A 20869-nucleotide genomic window follows, 5' to 3' on the forward strand; every position below is an offset into this window, starting at 1 on the left:
TGTTTTGTTTTGTTTTTTGGTTTTTTGTTTTTGTTTTTGTTTTTGTTTTGAGGCAGGGTTTCTCTGTATAGCCTTGGCTGTCCTGGAACTCACTCTGTAGACCAGGCTGGTCTTGAACTCGGAAATCCATCTGCCTCTGCCTTCCAAGTGCTGGGATTAAAGGTGTGTGTCACCACTACCCAGCAACAAGAGTATTGTTTACAAAAGAATTATATTGCTTTCTATCTAGTTTATGTCTGATGGTTGATTGTGGGGTGGCAGGGCATCCTAAATAATCCTGACCCTGCCACTCTCTGGGAGACTTTGGAAATCAGGCTTCCCAAGATGCTGTCTTCCAGTGTGTAAAACTGGAAGGGTCATAGTATACGTTTAGAACGGGTGAACATGGGCTTTGGGAGATGTTGTGACTATCTGGGAGGGGGCAGTCTGCTTGGTCCTAAGCTTGTATCCAACAGTTGCTGCCCTGAAGGGTCGCTGTGTCCCCATCCAGACTTCTTTCCATCCTTTGACCTCTCCAGCCTGTCTGACTTCGGTTATTTCACAAGGATCTTTGGACTTCTGCGATTACCTTGAAGCCAAGGCGTCTTCTAGGTGAGGTGCTCTATAGTCCTGTTAGCATGATGTCATCCTGAGTTCACGAGTTACGAGCCTCCTGCAGCTAACAGTGCCGTTCCTGTTCAACTAGAGTCAGATTCCTACTCTAAAGTCTATGTGGAGTGGATTTGCCCTGAAGGGCATTCTTTCAGGATGAGCACAGCAGGGAGTGCAGACCCTTGGCACAGTGAGTGGACTCTACTTCCTTCTCCAAGGCTGATGTGGGCTGATCCAGATGTGGGCGCCTATACATTCCCTCGATTCCTGAAGTGTTACTGAAGACCCAGCAGTGAGGTCTGACAACCCCTGTGCTGTCCTAGGGAAGTCCTTTGGTGTCCCTCCACTCCCAACATCTGGAGGAGTGTTTTGCTGGGGAGAGCAGGGCTGCAGTTCTGGGAGGGGAGGAAAGGCCAGAGTCTTAGACTCCTGGCTCACAGTCATGGCTGCTGGGAAATGCTGACTGGCCTGCTCTTATCTTCATGGTGGCCGCAAAACTAAGGGAGGTCAAGGTTTTTGCAATAGCTAGGAGGAGTTTTTAAAGAGTTCTTATCATCCTTGAGAAGTTGGCAGCTGGAAAGTGTTTGCCTGGGAGTTTCTGTAGAGTGTTTAGGGGTTGGAAGCCTATCAATTGCTGTGACAGTCTGAGAGAGGGGCTCATTATGGAGAGGGTCAAACAGCTGGGTGTTCCCCCGAACACCCAACTCAGGGACATGGAGGACGGACACATGGGATGGAACTAGCCTTTCTCTCTCATGTGGGTGAACAGCAGAGCTGCAACAGCTGGAGAGACTCGGAGCAGGGGTTTTAAAGAGCAAAACAAACCAAGAGCGAGCGAGGAAAGGCGTTGCTCGGTGGCCGGGTGCCTCGCTCGCTCTGCAGACTTTGAAGTTACCGTGTTTCCTCTGGCCTTTGACCTGATGTCCTGTCAAACCCTCCTGAGAACTTACGTCTATGAACTGCCATTTACCTGTCTGTCATAATCCTGCAGGACCAGTTGGGTTGGTTAAGAATACCAAACACCTAAAGCAACACTGGCGGAAGATGACCCCGTAATGAAATAAATATTAGATATGTAAATAACGCATAGCAGAACTTTCCAATCGGCACGCCCGGAATGGTCTTGAATAGGGTTCTGTTTGCTCAAATCACATTAGATTTTTACGATAAGACTGTTGTTTTAGTCCACGGGACGTCCAGCATGCGAGTCATTCTGTACGGCCCTAAAGCTTTCCGCAAAGTCCCGATTAGTATGATGTACATGTTTGGATATTTCTAACCACTGCAATTTTGAAACATAATGCGGCTTTCAGAAGTAAATAAGAAACATGAGTTACTATGAAGACCAGTGGTGAAGTCATCATCCCCAGAAGAACCCCCCGACCACGCCCTTCTGGGTGTGACCGCTCCTCACCCACGCTAACATCCAGCACCGCTTGCTTTCCTTCTGAACTTCACAGTTAGTCAGACACTTCATCCTCTTCCCTGCCTTGCTTCCTTCACTCTTGCCTTGTTGGTAAGATTCATTCTTATTTGGTCACTCATTTGGTGGTGTGTGTGTGTGTGATGGTATGTGTGTTTTGGTGAATGTGTAAGGTGTGTATATATGTGTGTACGTGATGGTGTGTGTGTGATAGTGTGTGTTATGGTATGTGTGTATGTGTGTGTGAGATGGTGTGTGTATGATGGTGTGAGTGTTTATGTGTTGCTGTGTGTATGTGTGTGTGTGATGGTGTGTGTGTGTGTGTGTGTGTGTGATGGTGTGTTTATGTGTGATGGTGTGTGTATGTGTGTGTGATGGTGTGAATATGTGTGCATGATGGTGTGTGTGAGACTGTGTGTGTATATGTGTGTTATGGTGATGTGTGTGTACATGTGTGTGTAGACAATGACATTTTGAGTTCATACTGCAAAATAGCGTATCTTACCCAATGGGTAAATATGGAACAGATATTTTATTTTCAAATATTATTCTTGCTGGTCAGCACTAATGATTAATTTTTACACTTTGAGCTTCATGATCCTAATGAGAGTTCTTAATTTATTAATTATAATTATTATAGTAAGGGGATGAAGGATGGGTGAGATTGGGATGTCTGTAAGTAAGGAGCCAGTGCTCACAAACTGGGCCCTGTGTTGGAATTCTTCCTCCTGATATGGACAGTCATGACTTTGGCCAAGACCCTACTGGATGGTCTGACAGCAGCTCATTCACATGATATTTCCCATCTTCTCTCACAAAAAGTGTTGACAGGTTCTTCTCATTATTTTTTTCTCTCCTCATTATCTCTCAGTAGAAAAGGAGAGTAAGGACTGGTATTGGTTGGGTCCTAGAACTCAAGGAGACACTGCCAGTGGGTGGGAACTACCAGCTTGGGTCCTAGCAACTTGAGGAAGCTAATTAGCCAGAGGGCTGGCTACACAAGCACACACGTGCAGTTCAGCTTCATAGACAGCATAAGGGACCTTTAGGGCCCTGAGGGATGGTCAGAGTTGGGCTAGAGGGCCCCCATGGAGATAAGAATTTAAAAACTAAAATTCTGGGTCAGGCATGGTGGTCCATGCCTTTGGCACCAAAACTCAGCAGGCAGAGGCAGGTGGATCTCTGGTCTGAGGACAGCTGCCTCTACAGAATGAGTTCTAGGATAGGCAGGGCTACACAGAGAAATCCTGTCTCAAAACAAAACAAAAAGCAAATGAACAACAACAACAAAAGAAATAAACATAGCAAAATAAGTTACATATTATAAAAGCTAACAAGAGCTGTAAACTTAAAACAAACAAACGAATAAACAAACAAACAAACAAACAAACAAAAACCACCCAAACGTAGTATTCTTATCAGACCCACTTGGCACAACTTTACAGTGCTTATTCCTCTTCTTGAACTTTTTAGCCACCAACCTTCTGACTCCCTCAAGTTTGAGATATATCTCTTCCAGGATGAGTATCAAGAGATACACACAGACTTTGTGCTTTGTGGGACAACTTCAGGCTTGTTGCCTTACAAACATAGGGATTCAGACCAACACTTACAATTGCATCCCCTGCCTCCAGATACATTCTTGATGCTGAGCAGACAGAGCTGAGCATGCCGGGCCTACCAATGAGTGGTTTGTTGTTGTTGTTGTTGTTGTTGTTGTTTGGTTGGTTGGTTTTGGTTTTGGTTGGTAAGGCACTGCAGCAGTCGGACTCTCAGTTTCATTCATCCCAGGCTCAGCAGCTCTTTGCTCCTGGATCCTCCAGTGCTGAGGGAAGATAAAGCTGCCAAGATTTGTACAGAGGGTGGCAGTTTCAGCCTTGGGCACTGCTCCCACACCTCTGTAGCTGTGTCTGCAGTCCTGAAGGAGACATGAAGTGTGTACTACACACCAGCAGGAGAGGCTCCAGTTCATGCCAGCAGCATAGGCTCTTGGCTTCCGTTGACCACCCCCGCCCCCACCACCACCACCATGCAAAGTGCTCCCATGCCTCCTCCCTAATCTCCCTTCCTTTGGCTCTATGTCCCATTAAACACAAACAAAATGTCTCTCTAGCCTTATTTTTCTTGGCTTGCTTCCCAAAATATTCACAGCTACTTCAAGGCCACTCTCCATATGTTGGGAAGTTATAGATAAAATGGATAATGGCCCCAATCCACAATGATTAAAGTAGAAACAGTTTGCAACATCTACAGAAACAAAGTATCATGTGCCCACTTTGTCAGGTCTTAGCAGTAACACTAAGCAAAGGCTTGCGCCAGACATATATAGAAACCAATACTGTAGCAATGGTTTTGCAAAAAGTTATTGTAGTGTCAACCATCAAGGAGACAGAAGGCACACACAAATCTACCTACTTGATCAGACAGAGCACAGGAATTCAGGTGGCCCAAGGGCAAAAGAGAGCCGAACGGTCCTAACTTGGGAGTTGCCAGTCTTTTTGCTGCTCTGCTCTGTTTCACTGCAGGAGAGAGTGTACCAGGTTTTTAGTCCATTTCCAAGACAGCCCGTTCCTGTTCTTCAGATCCTGTGTGGGAGACTTTTGATTTCCCAGGTGCTCAAGGTCATTTTTGGTCAGGTCCTAGGGTTTCATCCCGAAAACAGCTTGCATTGCAGCTTTAAAGGCTGACAGCACTAAGGCCCTGAATGACGGGTGAGTCTGCCACCCATTCGGGATTGAAGAAATTACCTCTTGACAGGCCCACTTCTGTATCTCTGCGGCCACATCATCTTTGCAAGTCTCACTTGCCACACTGCATGGTTGCATATAGGATCCCAGGTAGGACGCTGTCATTTCCTTTATGGAACTCAAACCTGTCACTTAGCATCTCTGTACTTCAGGTTGTCCTGGCTGTAAAATGGGTATAAGTAATGCTAATATTAAAGGAATTCGTTTTGACAGAATGGTTACAACAACATCTGGGACATAACAAAGGCTCAGTATTTAACTAGCTCTTGTCTTTTTTTTTTTAAGATTTATTTATTTTATTTATATGAATACACTGGCTGTCTTAAGACACACCACAAGAGGGCACCAGATCCCATTACAGATGGTCGTGAGTCACCATGTGGTTGCTGGGAATTGAACTCAGGACCTCTGGAAGAGCAGCCGGTGCTCTTAACCACTCTCCCTTTCTCTCGGCCCCTAGCTCTTGTCTTTACCACCAGCAAAATAATATTAATATTAACAGCACACAGCTCTTCTTACACCAGAAGCAAATCAGAAGCATTAGTGACCAGGCAGAGAAAGGGCAGCACAAAATGAACAGACAATTAGCTTTTCAGATAATACTACGGCAGCCAAAATTGCACTTAACTAAAGACTGTAAGGAAATTTGCTGGACCATGAATACACACAAGGTCACAGCATGCCAAAGAGAGGGAGCGCTAACAAAGGGTGGTATCCTGCATCCAAATGAGAATCAATGATTTTTAACAGAAAAATCATACATTTGTCTGCAATCAAACTTAAGTCCTACTCATCAGGACTGGCTATCAAGACAATAATCTCTCCTGAGGGACTGCAAAAGCAGGCAGGCCCCACAGCACTCTCCCCCTCCAAACCAAGACACTTGTGTGGAGGAGCAAGGGCAGCTGGAGGAACAGGAAGAGTGGAAGAAGCAGGGTGATCATGGTGAGAGGGAGACCGCGGAAAGGAGGTTGTGGAGTAGAAAGAGAATAGGGGGCGACCTAAGGAGGGAGAAGGAGGAGAGGGAAGAGAAAGAGCCGGGAGGGAAGGGGGAACAGAAGGATGGGGAGGAGGGGGCAGGGCAGGAGGAACTGGAGAGCAAGAGGAGGAAAGGAAGCTTGGGAAGGAGCCGGGAAAGGGGGGTGGGGGGATGAGAAGCCCACAGCAGGGGCCAGGGGTAGCTCGGGGTCCGCGTGGGTTGGCGTGGTGGAGCCAGCTAGTCCAGCCGCACCGTTTCGAGGCGCCGGCGTAGTTCACCAGCGCGGCGCGCAGACGGGGGCGCTGTGGTCTCGGATAGAAGAAGGAGCCGCCGGACCCGCCTCTTTCCCCGCCCGCCGGTGTCGCAGGGAAGCCTGGCGGAGCAGGCTCGGCCACATCGCGGCCGCGCGGGCACAGACGCCCAGCCGAGTGCGGACCGTGCGCCGCCTTTGTCCGCCGGTGGCAGCTGGTCTCGCGGCCGCCGCCCCGCGATGGCCCCGCAGCAAGGCCGGCCGGCGCTGCCCGCCCGCTGCGAGCCGCCGGCGGCGCCGCCGGTACCGCCTCGCCGAGAGCGCGGGGGGCGCGGGGCGCGCGGGCCCGGGGTGTCCGGGGGTCGGGGGCGCGCGGGCGGCGCCGAGGGACGCGGCGTCAAGTGCGTGCTGGTCGGCGACGGCGCGGTGGGCAAGACCAGCCTGGTGGTCAGCTACACCACTAACGGCTACCCCACCGAGTACATCCCTACGGCCTTCGACAACTTCTCGGGTGAGCGCCGGGCGGGGCGCGGCCTCGGGCTGGGAGGCGCGGGGCGGCGCGGGTCTCGGGGCAGCGGCTCGGCGAGGTGGCAGCGGGGTGTCCGACCGGTCTGGCTCCGGGATTCCGGAGCGAGCTGCAGCTCAGGTGGCCTTCCCACCTGCGCCCTCCGGGGCGGCTCACTTCCAGCGGATCTTCGCCTGGAGCAACCCGGATTGCTCCCGTGTGTGAGCCGGCCAGGCGCACCAAGGAGGGCTGGGGCTTGCGAGAACGTTCCTTTCTTCTGAGCCCAGCGCCTGCCTGGCCTGCGCCCCGCCTGCGCTGTCTCGGTTTCTGACGGTTGGCCCAGTCCCTCCAGCTTGGCGTTTAGTTACAGCAAGTTCTCAAGGGTGGGTGGGTTCGTGGATCACACAAAGATAACAAAAGTAAAGCAATCATTTCTCTTGATTTTTTAAAAAGTCTTTCAGGAATTTAAGAAAAAGTTACAAAAAAAAAATCACATTAAGCTAGTGTGAAAAATCTTCCTCCTAAAAAATTTACCTCCGACTTCCAGTCTCCGTGGCCAGTCTCTAATTTCAGAGACCCTATGGATAAAACAGAAGTGCATGGTGCCCCCTCCACCGCTCACTAGCATAAACATTTATAAACAACCAGAAATGCTATCAGAAGGAGACAAATTGCCTAATATAAGCTGAAACCTCCGAGTCTTTACTGGATGGGGGGTCCTTGCTCTCACCCTATCTCTGGACCCTGGGGGAAAATCTGTGTGGCTTCTCTCTGCCAGCTTTTCTTAATCCTCTTTTTGAACTGACAGAGAGAAGTGCCCATTTCCACACACGCACGGGTGATAGGCCGCCTGTGTTTGCACAAGTTCTCAAAACTGCTGGAGTTTTATGATAAACCCTGAAGCAGGGAGATTTTTTTTTCCCAAGAGAAAACAGGATTATCTATGAGGTTGTCCACTGATTTAAAAGTGCAGAGTTGGTTTCCCACCTTGTGTTGTTTCTAGGCTCTTTGAAACAAGGGTGACAGGAAAATTAATCTTCCAGGCTTGAAAGGAAAACAAGCCTTCCGGGGCACCTTCTGGAGGTCAGGGCTTTGCTGCTTCATGCTCTGTGGTGGAGGGAGCCCCCCACCTTGGAACATTTGTACACTTCCATGGGTTTCTGGGCGTAGCCAAGTCCTTAGTTCACTAAGAGAACCCAGAGCAGGAACTGCCAATCTGCTGAGAGGGTAAAAGATGTCCTGATAATCATCTTGCTCTTTTTTTTTTTTCTTTCTCCCAAGCCGTGGTGTCTGTAGATGGGCGGCCTGTGAGACTCCAGCTCTGTGACACTGCAGGACAGGTCGGTATCAAGTTACACAGCTCAGGCACTGGGAAAGGAAACAGCCTTTTAAAGGTTTCCAAACAACCTTTGCAGTTTCCAAATGATTCCCTTAGTAACTGGGTCATTGTGAAACTCGCCGAAGCAGGCCCACCCCTGCTTCATCTCCTTTGAGGGCAGTGGGAGGAGGCCAAGAAGGACACCTCGGGGCCAGTGAAACAGGGTCGGCCTGTTCTGGGAAGGAGCTGGGGAGGCAGCCATCGCTGCGGGAACTGCCCCTTATCTTCATAGGACTTTCGGGTACCTCTCATGGCCTAGCTTAGGCTACAAAAGAAAAACCACAGGAATGGTTTGTAAGCGTTTCTCAGAGGAAGCCCCTCATGTCCTATAATCCATTGATTCAAGGCTAATGAACCTGAGACTTAAACGCTTGTTCAAGGAAAAAAAAGAAAAAAAAAAAAACCAGTAGCTTATGTTAACAAATGTCTTTCCCTGCTCTAGAGCAGTGGTCAGAGTCACCATAAATGGAGCAGGGAAAGGCAGGGCCACTCTGTTTGGTCATTCTTGTCTCGGGGGCAAAACACTAGAAAAGGAAGCCAGGCAGGAGGCATAGGTGTAGGACCCCCTGAGTGCCCCACAGAAGGGTTAAAGCTGCCCTAGAAGCTGTTCTAGCCACTGAGGTCCTAAGTACTCAGGTGCCCAGGTGACAGCAAACTCTGCTCTCCCAATGTCTGGAGCTGACAGGGTACAGTGGGGATAAGTAACCCCTTTGCTTCCCTGACTGTCCGTGCTAAGGAAAAAGCTGGCCTTCCTGTGTCTCCAGATCTCATCCAAGCCAGGGCCTTTAGCTAACTCATTACTGTAAGACAGCAAACTTGGGACTCGGGACTGGCTTATTCTTGAGACCTTGAGGAGACAGAAGACAAGGCTGTCTTAATGGACTGCTGGGAAAGCTGTTTGGCACCTTTGCTATGAGTGGGGGAAAGCCAACGACCATCAGTATATCACTGTGTGGTAAGGGAACATCAAAATCTAGGCACATTTGTTCGTGCCTGTGACTCCAGCTCTCAGGAAGCTCCACCAGAAGGCCAGCCGTGAGTTCAAAGGCAACCTGAGCTGTGTGGTGAGTTCAAGGACAGTCTAGGCATAAAACACAATCTGAGCAGTGGTGGTGCATGCCTTTAATCCCAGCACTCGGGAGGCAGAGGTAGGCGGGTTTCTGAGTTCGAGGCCAGCCTGGTCTACAGAGTGAGTTCCAGGACAGCCAGGGCTATACAGAGAAACCCTGTATAGCCAAAAAAAACCCCAAAACAACAACAACAAAAAAAACCAAACAAACAAACAAACAAAAAACAAAACCAAAACAAAACTAAACAAAAAAACCCATAAAAACAAAAAGACAGAAATGCCAGGCAGCAAGGTGGTGCATACCATAATCTCAGCACTTGGGAGAGGAAGCTCAAAGTCAATGACTCTATTGGGCATTTGAGACCAGCCGGGTCTATGAGACCCTGTCTCTTAAAAAACATGCCAGCAAAGGAAAACATCAAAGAAACAGTCTTGGGTCTTTCTCTTTTTGCATGATGTCCTCTGCATTGTTTTATATAGATGGAAGAGGCTGGGCTTTCCCATCTGTAGAACACGGACAGAAATCTGTAGTTGCTGTAGGCACCCCGAGGATCACAGAGAAGGCAGGAAGCCCAAAGAGCCTCAAGACACAGTCATCATGGACTCCAGTAAGGAGCTGCTAGGATGCTGGCTCAGGAATCACTTTGCCACCCCTCAGATGTCTCTACTTGGCTTCTGAGGAGGTGAACTTCCCTCGGAAGATGAGTCCTGGGTTGGAGTCTGATACATCTCAGGGTTCCATGTGGTTTTAGTTCTTGAATCAGAATGTGTGAGCCATCAGCCTGTGGACGGCTGTGGGCTTGCCTGCTGCAGACCTGGGGTCAGTAGACCAGTTCTGAGCTCAAGGAGAACAGCCCAGTGCAGAGAAAAGCCTTGGCCGTGGGTGCTTGAGAGGGGATCGATACGTTGGAAAACTCGTATTTCTAAACAGCATTTCTAAACAGGAGTTCGATGTTCCCTTCCTATAGTCTCCAAAGAGCCGGGGAGCGTTTGGGACACAGGGGCAAGAGGATCACAAGCATCAGGTCTGCCCGGGCTGCAGGGAGTTCAAGGCTATCCTGGACCTCACTCTACAGTGAGATCCTGTCTAAAATTTATTTACATATTTATTCATACATACATACACACACACACATGCAACAGTCATTAAAGAAAAAGAGGCTGTGGATTTGAGAGGGGGCGGATACACAAGCGTTTGTTTTGACTGGAGCAGAGTGGACCAGAGCTATTCAACCTTTGCTGCTGCTGCTCGTCAGCCCACTTGTTGAGAGAGCTGGCATGGCACCTTCATGTTGACAAAGGGATACCTTTCTCCTGTGGTCAGGAGAAGGAAGGGGAATGCAGGTTAGCCAGGGCATGGGGCGTGAGTGTGGGTGGGTATCCCTGGCAGCCCTATGAGCCAGAACCCCAGCAGTAGCTGTGCTGAGACAAACATACCCAGAATTCACTTCTGCTGCCTTTGAGTTTCTCCGTCAGGGCGGTGAGCATTTAACTTTGGACTCATGGTCTCGTGTGCAGACAGAGCAGAGATGGATAGGAGGCTGTGGGAACCGTGGCTGGCCTGGATAGGAGGCTGTGGGAACCGTGGCTGGCCTGGATAGGAGGCTGTGGGAACCGTGGCTGGCCTGGATAGGAGGCTGTGGGAACCGTGGCTGGCCTGGAGCAGATGGAGTTGCTAAAGGAAGAAGGGTCGTTTGCTTCATTTTCCACCAGGAGCCAAAAATTCATCTCATGATGAATTTTGATCCATGATATACGTGAAAAAAATCTTCATGCTAAAAGGAGGAGGAAACCGGGCACAACCTTTCCTAGAAGGGACCTGCCATCCTATCTGTCTGTGTGTCTGTCCTGCCCTTAACATTCTCTCTGGAGTTCACACTGAAGGCCTGGCAGACATGTTGACTTGGCCTTGGAACTCCTTCCTTAAGGGCGGGCGTCTGCATCACCGCATCACGGCGCTAAGGTATCTGGTTCACACTGCACAGGGGGCTATCTCTGTGTGTCTAACTCCTTAGCCAGATCTCAGCGGTTTAGGGAGCAGTGTGTCCCATCCCCAGCATGGCCAGAGCCTGGTCAGGCCTATGTTCCTTGCTCAAGGCTCAGTAAAGAAAAGGCGACTCATGGGAAAGTCCCCTGACCTGGCCCAATTGCCTGGTTACGTTTCTACGTTTGTTCTATCATCACAGAGTTGGCAATAAGGACCTGAATCATTTTCTCAGCCTTCACATGTTGGGACCTCATCGGAGGCAGAGGCTCTCAGGGCTGCTGGGTTCTCTCCTGTGAGCTCTGTAATTCTCAGCTCATGTTGCCAATGGGTTATTGACCCACAGTGGAAGCAAGCCCTCAGACAAAGAAGCGCTGATTAGCAAATAAGCCTGATGTTGGTTCCTTTAAGCCAAGAAAGCAGCCAGTGCTGGCAAGCCTCAACTGAGGAAAATGCCCTGTAGTGCTTTGAATGATAATGCTTCCCCCCCCCCCCCCCCCCCCCGTTACGTGCACATTTGTCTGAATAATTGGCCCCCATTGATGGAACTGTTTGGGAAGGATTAGAAAGTGTGCCGTGCTAGAGGAGGTGTGTCATGGGGGCCACTTGGAGGTTTCAAGAGACTGGTGCCATTCTTAGTGTGCCCTCTCTGCCTCTGGTATTGTGGATCAAGTTGTGAGATCTCAGCTGTCACATGCCACTGTGCCTTTGCTCTGGCAACATGGACTCTAGCTAAGTCCTCTGAAACCATAAGGAAAATCAAATGGTTTTTGTTTTCTTTAAATGGTTGCCTTGGGCAATATACATTCCTGACAGATTGGCCTGTGGCAAGCTTGTGGTTCACGCACTTATTAGTGATTGATGTGGAAGGGCCCAGCTCCCTGTGGGAAGTTCCACACCTGGGCTCACGGTCCTGGCTGATATAAGAAAACAAGATATAAGCGAGCCAGTAAGCAGTACCCCTCCATGGCCTCTGCCTCAGTTCCCGCTGCTATTTCCTGCCTGGACTTCCCTGGATGGTGCTCTGTAGGATGGAAAATCAAATAAACCCTTTCCTCCCTGTATTGTTTTTGTTCCTGGTGTTTATCAGAGCAATAGAAACCCCAACTAAGGCAGCCATAGTTAAAGAACACTGTGCCTGTTAATAGGACTGGAGGTAATCAGCGCCTGCCAACTGAGTAATGGAAAACATTGAACGCATTTGATGTTTTCCTGTCTTGGGAAGCCATCAGTGTTGGATGCTGGAGGATTTCAGCACACACAGACACGTTTCAGATAAGGGTGAGCCGATGGGAAGGCTTTTCTGGGGTGAGGCTGAGCTGGAGTTCCCTGTGAGCTGGAAATGGTGCCTCCGGGATCTATACGATGCTTGACAGGAGGAGATGCTGACAAGGATGCTGGCTCATGCCTGTTGTCTGTGGAGTTTGGAGAGTCTGTTGGTAGACTACAGGATATCTGTGCTCACTTGCCTGCTCCGGGTCTTGGTACCATGGGACAGTTGTGCACGTCCTGCAGTTATATTGTGTGTCTGAAACACAGGGTGAAAACTTACTCAGCCATTTGCAGAGCTGAGAGAAGGAAGAAAAGTAAGGAAGGGAAGAAAGAGAAGGCACGGCCAGGACAAGAATGGATTAGCTGTAGTCTGGGTGACAGCAAGGGAGGGTACCAGGTCTTCAAATGGTTCCTGCTAGCGGTCTAACAGGTCCCTGATCTCACTTGGCAAAGTCTTCCTTGTTTCTGAGGAACATGATTCTGTCCTGTGTGCTGGGGCTGGTGGGAGGACTCTGCATCCTTCACAGTTGTGGTTGGGCAGAGCAGGGCTGGATCTCAGAAGGGAGTTCTGGTGATAGAACAGAGTTTAAGGAGGTCAAGCCTTGGCTATCCACGTGGATGAGTACTGACTTTCAGAATAGTCAAGTTCCAGAGAGTCACTATGGGCTGAAGGCCAGAAAAAGCAAGGTCTCATCTGCCTTGAGTGCCTTCCATAGCGTCTGGCATGGTAGCCATAGTCACCAAGAGCACATTTGGAGTGTTAAGGCTGTGTGGTCCTGTGCGGTCCCTCAGAGCTTATAGAGGCTGCACCTGTGTCACAAGGGCAGGTCTGAGACACTGGCTCCTCTTTATAAAAACATAGGTTTTCTGTGACTATCCCGGCCCTAAAGGTCGCTTCCTAAGGTGGAAAGAGCTAACAAGGGTAATGGCATCTTGCTTGGTTTCAGGATGAGTTTGACAAGCTGAGGCCCCTCTGCTACACCAACACAGACATCTTCCTGCTGTGCTTCAGCGTGGTGAGCCCCACATCCTTCCAGAACGTGGGCGAGAAGTGGGTTCCAGAGATTCGACGTCACTGCCCAAAGGCCCCCATCATCCTGGTCGGGACACAGTCGGACCTCAGGGAGGACGTCAAAGTGCTCATAGAACTGGACAAGTGCAAAGAGAAGCCGGTGCCTGAAGAGGCGGCGAAGCTGTGCGCGGAGGAAGTCAAAGCTGTCTCCTACATCGAGTGCTCAGCGTTGACTCAGAAAAACCTCAAAGAGGTTTTCGACGCCGCCATTGTTGCTGGTATCCAGCACTCAGACTCCCAGCTACAGCCAAAGAAGTCTAAAAGCAGGACCCCGGATAAGGTGCGGGACCTGTCCAAGTCTTGGTGGAGGAAGTATTGCTGCCTGGCCTGACTCTCGCAAATAGCAGGTGTTTAAGCTGCAACAGCTCTTTATGGACGAGGCTGTCATAGGATGAGCCCCAAAGCACCCTCTTCTGCCCTTAACTTCCTGTGTGCGGGAGCTTAGGGCTGAGATTCATATGCAAAATACGTTTTTTTAAAAATTGAAAGTTACATTTTTTTTCTGTTAAGTCTGGAAGCTTTGAGCTGTAGACCTCCGGATTAATTTATATTCCATATGAAAAGGGCTCTTCAAAGCGGGGTGTCAGCATGAAGTTCTGCTGTGTTGTACAGGACAAAGGAGAATGAATGGGACCTTCTCCTGATTAAGGGCTACTGAGGGCTCAGTGCAGGGCACGTGTGCACCAGGCTTGGTGAGAGTGAGCAAGCGTGAGCTTTGAAACCACACGAGCCACCCCCGGTTTTGTAAGGGCAAAGATCTGAAACCAGCAAGGGCCTTCTGCTTACGAAACCTCGAGCCCATCCCTTCTGTTTACTCAGATTCTCTTAGGATTTTAAAACAACCAAACATCCCACAGCCTACTGGCATAGTGTTGGCGAACAGTGCACTTGCTTGTTACGGTTTTGTTTTGTTTTTTTAAATCACGTGACCAGTTATATTGCTATGAAAATGGTGGAGATGCCTCGTAGAAGGCGAGTGCTGGGTGCACATGTGACATTTTCTTCAGGGAGCGACTCATGGTGAGACCAGAGAGGGCTCTTAGCTTGCAGGACTGGCTTCTGCAGGGCATCTGTGTCCTGCTGTTAAAAGCAGGAGGAGGTGCTTGTCTGGGAGCTTTAAGTGTGCTGGGCTCATATCGTCCCGTTTGCAAGGAATTGGGCCACCTTGAGAGGCCATAGTTGATGGCTATGGGACACACACACACTTTTTCCTTAAGTCCACCAAAATGCCTGCCTGTACACACACACACACACACACACACACACACACACACACACACTGGCTGGTTTGCTGATGGAACCCTTAGACCACCCTCCCACCCCCACCCCTCCCCAAGCATGGCTGCAAGTGTCAGGGCACCACACCTTCCTCTTCTTGACATTTCTTTGAACAGACATCATTTTGTAGGATCTTAATTTATACATTTTTTTCAGGTCATAAAATGTGGGATGAACATACTTTGAACCCCAGTGCCTTCAGGGTCCATTGACTAGGGAGGCACTGTCTTAGGGGACAGGTATGTGCAAGGCCTTACCCACCAGTGGCTTCTCGCTGCAGGTCATGTTTGTGGCACTTGTTCTTTAAGGTGAGGGTCTTATGACCGACTGTTCTGAGACAGCCCTGTGTCAGGCAAGCTCTTTCACAGGGTTGTAGGTATTTCCAAGACGCCATAGGAACCAGACAGTGAATCATAGCTATCAGTTTGCTGTGGGCAAGGAACCTCTTTTTGGCCACCTGGTAACAAAATTTTATGTCTGTAAATTTTTTCTTGCTATTTAAAAAAAAAAATCAATCTTACGTTTTTCTGTAGGAAAAAAAAAAACAAGTAAAAGAACAGGCCATATTTCAGGTCAAAGGCTTCTTCCTGCTGGTAAATGGGACTGAAGACTTTCTTACATCATTATTAAAAGGCTAATTGCTGAACCACTAGAGTATATGAACTGTTTGTGAATGATATTAGCCATAGTCTCCTGAGGTGTTTCCTTGTGGCCTGAGTGGTAACATTGTTTTGCTTATGGAGATGCTGTAACTGACCTAGTGACTCAGCTTATCCTATTGTGCATGGCTGTCTGGAAAGCCAGCGTACAAGTGGGGCTTTGCCTGCCCTGTGTACAGAGGGTGGGTGGGAAAGAGTGAATTATTTAATTTTAAATGTTATAATAAAGCCAATGTAGTTGAGACCAAGGAAATGAGCATTGAGAACACAAACTTGAAGTCTGGTGCCAGGGTTGTTGGACCTCACACCCTGTCTCTGAGCCACCCGGAAGTGACATAAAGGACGCTGTGTGATCAAGTTCTGGACACTTTTCTGGGATGCGTACCACTGGACTATTTATGTCACAAATCTAGTGGGTTGACGCTGCCCTGCAAGTTTTCAATGTCCCTGCATCCTATGAAGTCATAATGTCTGACTGTACTGGAGGTTTTCCTGCATTTTTTACTTTTCGAAAATAGAGGTTTGGGCTGAGAATTCTAAACGCATGTGCCTGGGTGGGACGTCAAGTCAGGGTTCTCATCAAAGCTGAGAAGTGGCTGGAATGTTCAGCTTGGTGTCTGGGGAGGATCCTGTGAGCTATGTAGAGAGGTGGCTCTTCAGCCTGACTCAGTGTGGGCTGAACGAAGTACCTGCAGAACACACGGTAGCAGGCTCCAAAATCGTCACCTCAAGCATGCGTGCAAGCAAACTTCCGAGAACTCCGTTTTCTGCTCGGCAGACGTGTGAGCAGCTACCCAGAAGTCTCAAGCCAAAAGGGGAGCCTCGCTCGCTGGCTCCTCTGCAGGTGCCTTATCGACCTGTGCTCTTCTCTTTTCCCGTGTCAAAGATGTTGGACAGGATCTTGTACTTGAAACATACTACAAATGAGTTACTATGAAATAAATTCTGACCTGTGGACCGAGCTGCTCTTGCTTATTCTACTGAAAGGATAGAAGCTCAGATATGCCTTGGCCTGGACAGGTTCAGAAGCTTCCCTGTATTCAGGGAAAGTACCTAGTATCACACTCACTCAGTACTTCCTGTACCTAGTATCATACTCAGTACTTCCTGTACCTAGTATCACGATCACTCAGTACTTCCTGTACCTAGTATCACACTCAGTACTTCCTGTACCTAGTATCACGCTCACTCAGTACGGCTGTGGGCTCTGGTCTTGTTCTGATGGTTGGCACCCTCTGCATTTGTTTGTTTGTTTGTTTGTTTTGTTTTCCAGATAGGTTTCTCTGTATAACCTCCCTGGCTGTCTTGGAACTTGCTTTGTAGACCAGGCTGGCCTCAAACTCACAGAGATCTGACTGCGTCTGCTGCCCGAGTGCTGGGATTAAAGGCATTTGCCACCACGCCCGGCTTCCCTCTGCATATTTTGGGAAGGCCAGGTTACAGAGTGCAGACTCCAGGGGTGTACAGTGTTGAGGGAGACCTGAGGGCCTGAGAGCTTCATGTGTGACCACTTGGCCTTTCTTTCTACAGATGAGTCCTTGGGGGATGCAAATGGTGGGGATTTATCTATAAGCCACCAAGGAAGAGAAACAGGAGCCAAGACCCTGTCACCCTGCAGCCATGCACCTGAAGCCCTAGGTGCCTGTGACCCTAGGGTGCCAAGAACACTACGTGCTTTCTGATTCTGCAAGTTCATCTCTTTTAACGGGTGTAGCTCTAGGGGTGTGACTTTAGAGAAGTGACCTGATTCTGAGTGACAGACGTCACCCTGCTTGGGACACGATACCCAGCATAAACAACTTGAAGGGTTTCTCTTAGATCATAGCTTCAGAGGTCACAACCTGTTGTTAGCTAACCTGGGTCTGATGTGAGGCAGAACCATCATCCTAGGTCTGATGTGAGGCCCAGGAGGTTGAGGTGGAGAACCCTGGAGCAACAGCCACTCACCTTGTGGTGGCCAGAAAGCAAAGTGGGACTGTACATGTCAATAGTCACCTTATTCCGTTCGTTACAGCCGGGCCCCACTCCCCGACCACCAATCCTGACCCCCTCCCCCTCCCCCCTCCCCCTCCCCCTTGCCTAGGGACGAGTAAGGCCCATATTCAGGGCGGGTCTTTCCTTTAATTAACATCCCCTGGAAACACAGAAAGTGTCATTCACTAATTTTGGCACCAAAGGGGAAATTAAGATTAAATGTCATTGGGCTACAAAGATGGCTCAGTGGTTAAGAGCATCTTGCTCTTCCACAGGTCCCGAGTTGGGCTCCCAGCACCCATGTCAGATGGCTCACACACCTGCAACTCCAGCTGCAGGGGCAAACACCTGCACTTATGCGTGCATACCATACACAGATGCACATGCATACATGTAACTAGAAATAAAGCCTTTTTAAAATACATTGGCTTTTATAGTTATCTGGTAGCAGTGAAAGCTTTGCCTATGGTGTGGCAACCAGGCTGCAGCTTCTGTGAGTGCCAACTAGACATTCCACCATGATGGTTGGGAAGGCTGGGCAGAGAGCAGCCAAACTACCTCCCATTCCACCTGTGGCCAGAGAGTCAATGGTAGGCTACCTTCACAGTCAATGGTAGGTTCTGCATCAACCTCAGCATGGCAGACTGCAGCCCAGAGCGACCTGGATCCCTCCCTTGCCTCCTGGAACATACTGATGTTGTATCCATTCCTGGGGTAGATGTCAGGGCAGCGTCCTGAGATTTATGACCTGGAAAAGGTTGGGCAACGCAAAACACCCAGACAGCACTTTCTATGGTCTCTGCTTCCAGCTTCCAGTTCCTGCCCTGACTTCCCTCAGTGACGGACTGTGTGTAACCCGGAAATAGAAACCAAATAAACCCTCCTTCCCCAGGCTGCCCCATGGTCTTATCATGCTCGTAGACCATAAACTGGGGCGGACTCCATTTTTGTGGGTGTACACTTTAGGGTTTGCCTTTTTTTTTTTTTAAAGTGAAAGATGCTACACATTTTAGTTTCCAATTACTTTTTATAAAGTCCAAGCATTGTGTGAGTATCTCTGTGAGTCTGCTTGTTCCTGCTGGCCTGTGGCACCTGTGGAACAGGCCACCCCCTCAGGAAAGCTCCCAGTCATTTGGCAGAAACTAAAGGTGCCCGGTCTGAGTTCTGGGCCCCAGAGCAGCGTGGGAGTCAGCAGCCACTGCATGACATCACGGCCTGTGCTGCAGCCCTTGACCCAGCCAGCTCTTCACCCCTGTTCTACAAGAGGCTGCAGTTGGGGTTGAGCATGGTCTCACATTCCCATGATCCTTCACATTCCCATGATCCTTCACATTCCCATGATCCTTCACATTCCCATGATCCTTCACATTCCCATGATCCTCTGACCTCAGCTTTCTATTGTCTGGGAACAGTGTGCAGCCCAACAAGAAGGCCTAATCTGCATATGAGGGATACATGTGACTTGCCTGACGTTCATCTCTAAGAAGAAGGGCGAGCTTTGAAGTCCATGTCTGACCAGTTGTATGGGATGTCGTGCAGTACTTTAAACTTTAAACTCATCGTATGAGTTTCCTGTTGCTGCTGTAACAAACACATTGCAAACTCAGGCATTTAAACAACAGAGTCTTACTACTTTATGGCTTCAGAGGATAGTTGTACGATAGAACCTCACTGGAGCTCAGTAGTGTCGAGTCAGTAAGCCTAGGGAACCTGTTTCTTTCTGTCACTTCTGGAGTCACCTGCATCCCGTGGCTCACAGCTTTTGTTTTCCTGCACCTTTGAAGCGAGTGATGGCCAGCTGTCTTAATTACCACTGTGCAGAGACACCACGACTACAGCAACTCCTATCAAGGAAAACATTTAATTGGGGCTGGCTTATGGCTTTAGTCCATTATCATCATGGTGAGAAGCATGGCAGCATGCAGGCAGGCATGGCCCTGGAGAAGGAGCTGACAGATCTACATCTTGATCCACAGCTGGAGACAGTGAGTCACATTGGGCATAGATTGAACATCTTAAACCTCAAAGGCCACCCCTATAGTAACATACTTTCTCCAACAAGGCCACATCCACTCCAACAAGGCCACACCCACTCCAACAAGTCCACACCTACTCCAAGAAGGCCACACCTACTCCAAGAAGGCCACACCCACTCCAACAAGGCTATGCCTCCTAACAGTGCCGCTCCCTATCACCCAAGCAAACACATGAGTTGATGGAGGCCAAACCTATTCAGACCACCCCACCATCCATACCATTTTTATGTGGAACCACAAAACACTGACTTTTTTTTTTAATTTTAATTTTTATTTTTTTATGGTTTAAGAGCTTTATTATAGAAATGCAGGAGAAAGAGAGAAGGTAGGAAAGAGAGAGAGAAAGCTAGAGAGAAAGAAAGAGAAAGAGGGAGAGAAGAGGAGAGGAAAAGAAGACAAAGAGAAAGGGAAGAGGAGAGAGAAGTGAGAGGACAAAGGAGTGAGAGAAAGTAAGAGAGTGAGGTGGGAGCTGAGCACCCCTTTTTATGGTCTTCTCTGTTGCTAGGTAACTGGGGAGGAATTTAGCCTGAAGGTCAGAAGCTTGGGCCATTGCTTATGTGACTACTGACCATGCTTTTCTTGTGGGGGCTGTGGGAGGTGGTACCTTAGGCAGGGGCCGGAGTTCCAAGAGCATGAGGGAAACGCCTACCGTGTCATGAAGGTGAATTATGACCATCGGGATTCAGACCTCAGCTCGACTGGATACCAGCCTGCAATTCCCCACAATTCCTCCTCTTTTTTTATTAAAAAAAATTGGGGGGGGGGGTCACTGATGTGACTGTATCATTAGTGGTGAAGATTTAGAGTGGAGTAGAATTATCAGAAGAAAATATATAGTCTAGAGAAATAGCAGAACAAAGCAAGAGTAGTTGAGGGTAAGAGTTGAGAAGGCAAGAGATTGTATAATTAGTCAGTTGTTTCATGAGTACATGTACAATTTGAGGGTAATAACATCCATTTTTGAACAGCAATTAATTAATTTAGATAGACAGTATGCTTTCCTCACTATCATATAACTTTCCCCAAAGTTCAACAGCCATTTGGCTTTAGCAAAAAGAGTCCATCTGTAACCGGAAGGTTCCTTGTCTGTCTTCTGTGGTTCAGCACTTGTCTCAGGAGCCTCAGTCAGATGAGATTTCTGGAGGAAGGCAGCTAACACTGACATTTCTATTGCATTCTTTGCCACTCAGAACTCTTCTCATCAAGGCCCTGGGTTCGCTGGAGGTAATTCTGGGCGCTTATCACCCAATGGTCAGCTGAGGGCAGCTTCTATTCCATATGCCTCATGTTCCCTTTGGCTGTGAGGCTTGTACGGCCACGAGATCTAGTTTCAGAGGTAGCCATTTGGGAGCCCCTCTTTTGCACCCACACCCACACCCCACAGACCTCTCTGCCCACAGAACTCCACAGAGGCTCCACGGGATGCCTGTACTGCTCAGAAGCACTTGGGCAGCACCTGGTGCTGGCTTCTCACTCTTTGGGTTTCTTCCCACGAATTATGTGTGAGGGGAGATTGTACACCATATCACCCCTACTCGGCAATCACAAAGTAAAACTGAAAAGAAGTAAAGGATAGTGCTGTGTGTGTGTGTGTGTGTGTGTGACAGACAGACAGAGAGATAGAGAGACAGACAGATACAGACACAGAGAGA

At 49.0% G+C, this 20869-nt stretch overlaps 1 protein-coding gene and 2 long non-coding RNA genes across 4 annotated transcripts; 2 read left to right on the forward strand and 1 right to left on the reverse strand.

Annotated features, from left to right (window-relative positions):
• The first annotated feature begins 576 nt into the window (after window positions 1-576).
• On the forward strand, window positions 577-4120 carry Gm35930. The gene is made up of 2 exons (XR_388158.1): window positions 577-2107; window positions 3806-4120. It is a non-coding gene; the product is annotated as a predicted gene, 35930 (long non-coding RNA).
• Window positions 3311-5021, reverse strand: Gm35874. Of its 2 annotated transcripts, XR_388157.3 has the most exons (3): window positions 4762-5021; window positions 4430-4533; window positions 3311-3855 (listed from the first exon to the last, which is right to left on the reverse strand). It is a non-coding gene; the product is annotated as a predicted gene, 35874 (long non-coding RNA). The 2 variants fall into 2 exon arrangements; XR_001778709.1 differs by having other exon boundaries at window positions 4430-5021.
• A 1192-nt stretch (window positions 5022-6213) lies between these two features.
• On the forward strand, window positions 6214-16165 carry Rhou (ras homolog family member U). The gene is made up of 3 exons (NM_133955.4): window positions 6214-6501; window positions 7777-7835; window positions 13146-16165. Exons 1-3 carry the CDS (start codon window positions 6231-6233, stop codon window positions 13599-13601), a joined length of 786 nt encoding a protein of 261 aa, NP_598716.1. The 5' UTR covers window positions 6214-6230; the 3' UTR covers window positions 13602-16165.
• The last annotated feature ends 4704 nt before the right edge of the window (window positions 16166-20869 follow it).

This window comes from Mus musculus, chromosome 8 (genome assembly GCF_000001635.26).
Source record: "Mus musculus strain C57BL/6J chromosome 8, GRCm38.p6 C57BL/6J".
NCBI lineage: Eukaryota > Metazoa > Chordata > Mammalia > Rodentia > Muridae > Mus > Mus musculus.

Bases quoted from the DNA above. Each gene is read 5' to 3' on its own strand.
- Rhou (NM_133955.4), top strand. From the start codon at position 6,231: ATGGCCCCGCAGCAAGGCCGGCCGGCGCTGCCCGCCCGCTGCGAGCCG. The intron at 6,502-7,776 runs GTGAGCGCCGGG...CTTTCTCCCAAG, and splicing joins GGCCTTCGACAACTTCTCGG to CCGTGGTGTCTGTAGATGGG. The intron at 7,836-13,145 runs GTCGGTATCAAG...GCTTGGTTTCAG, and splicing joins TCTGTGACACTGCAGGACAG to GATGAGTTTGACAAGCTGAG.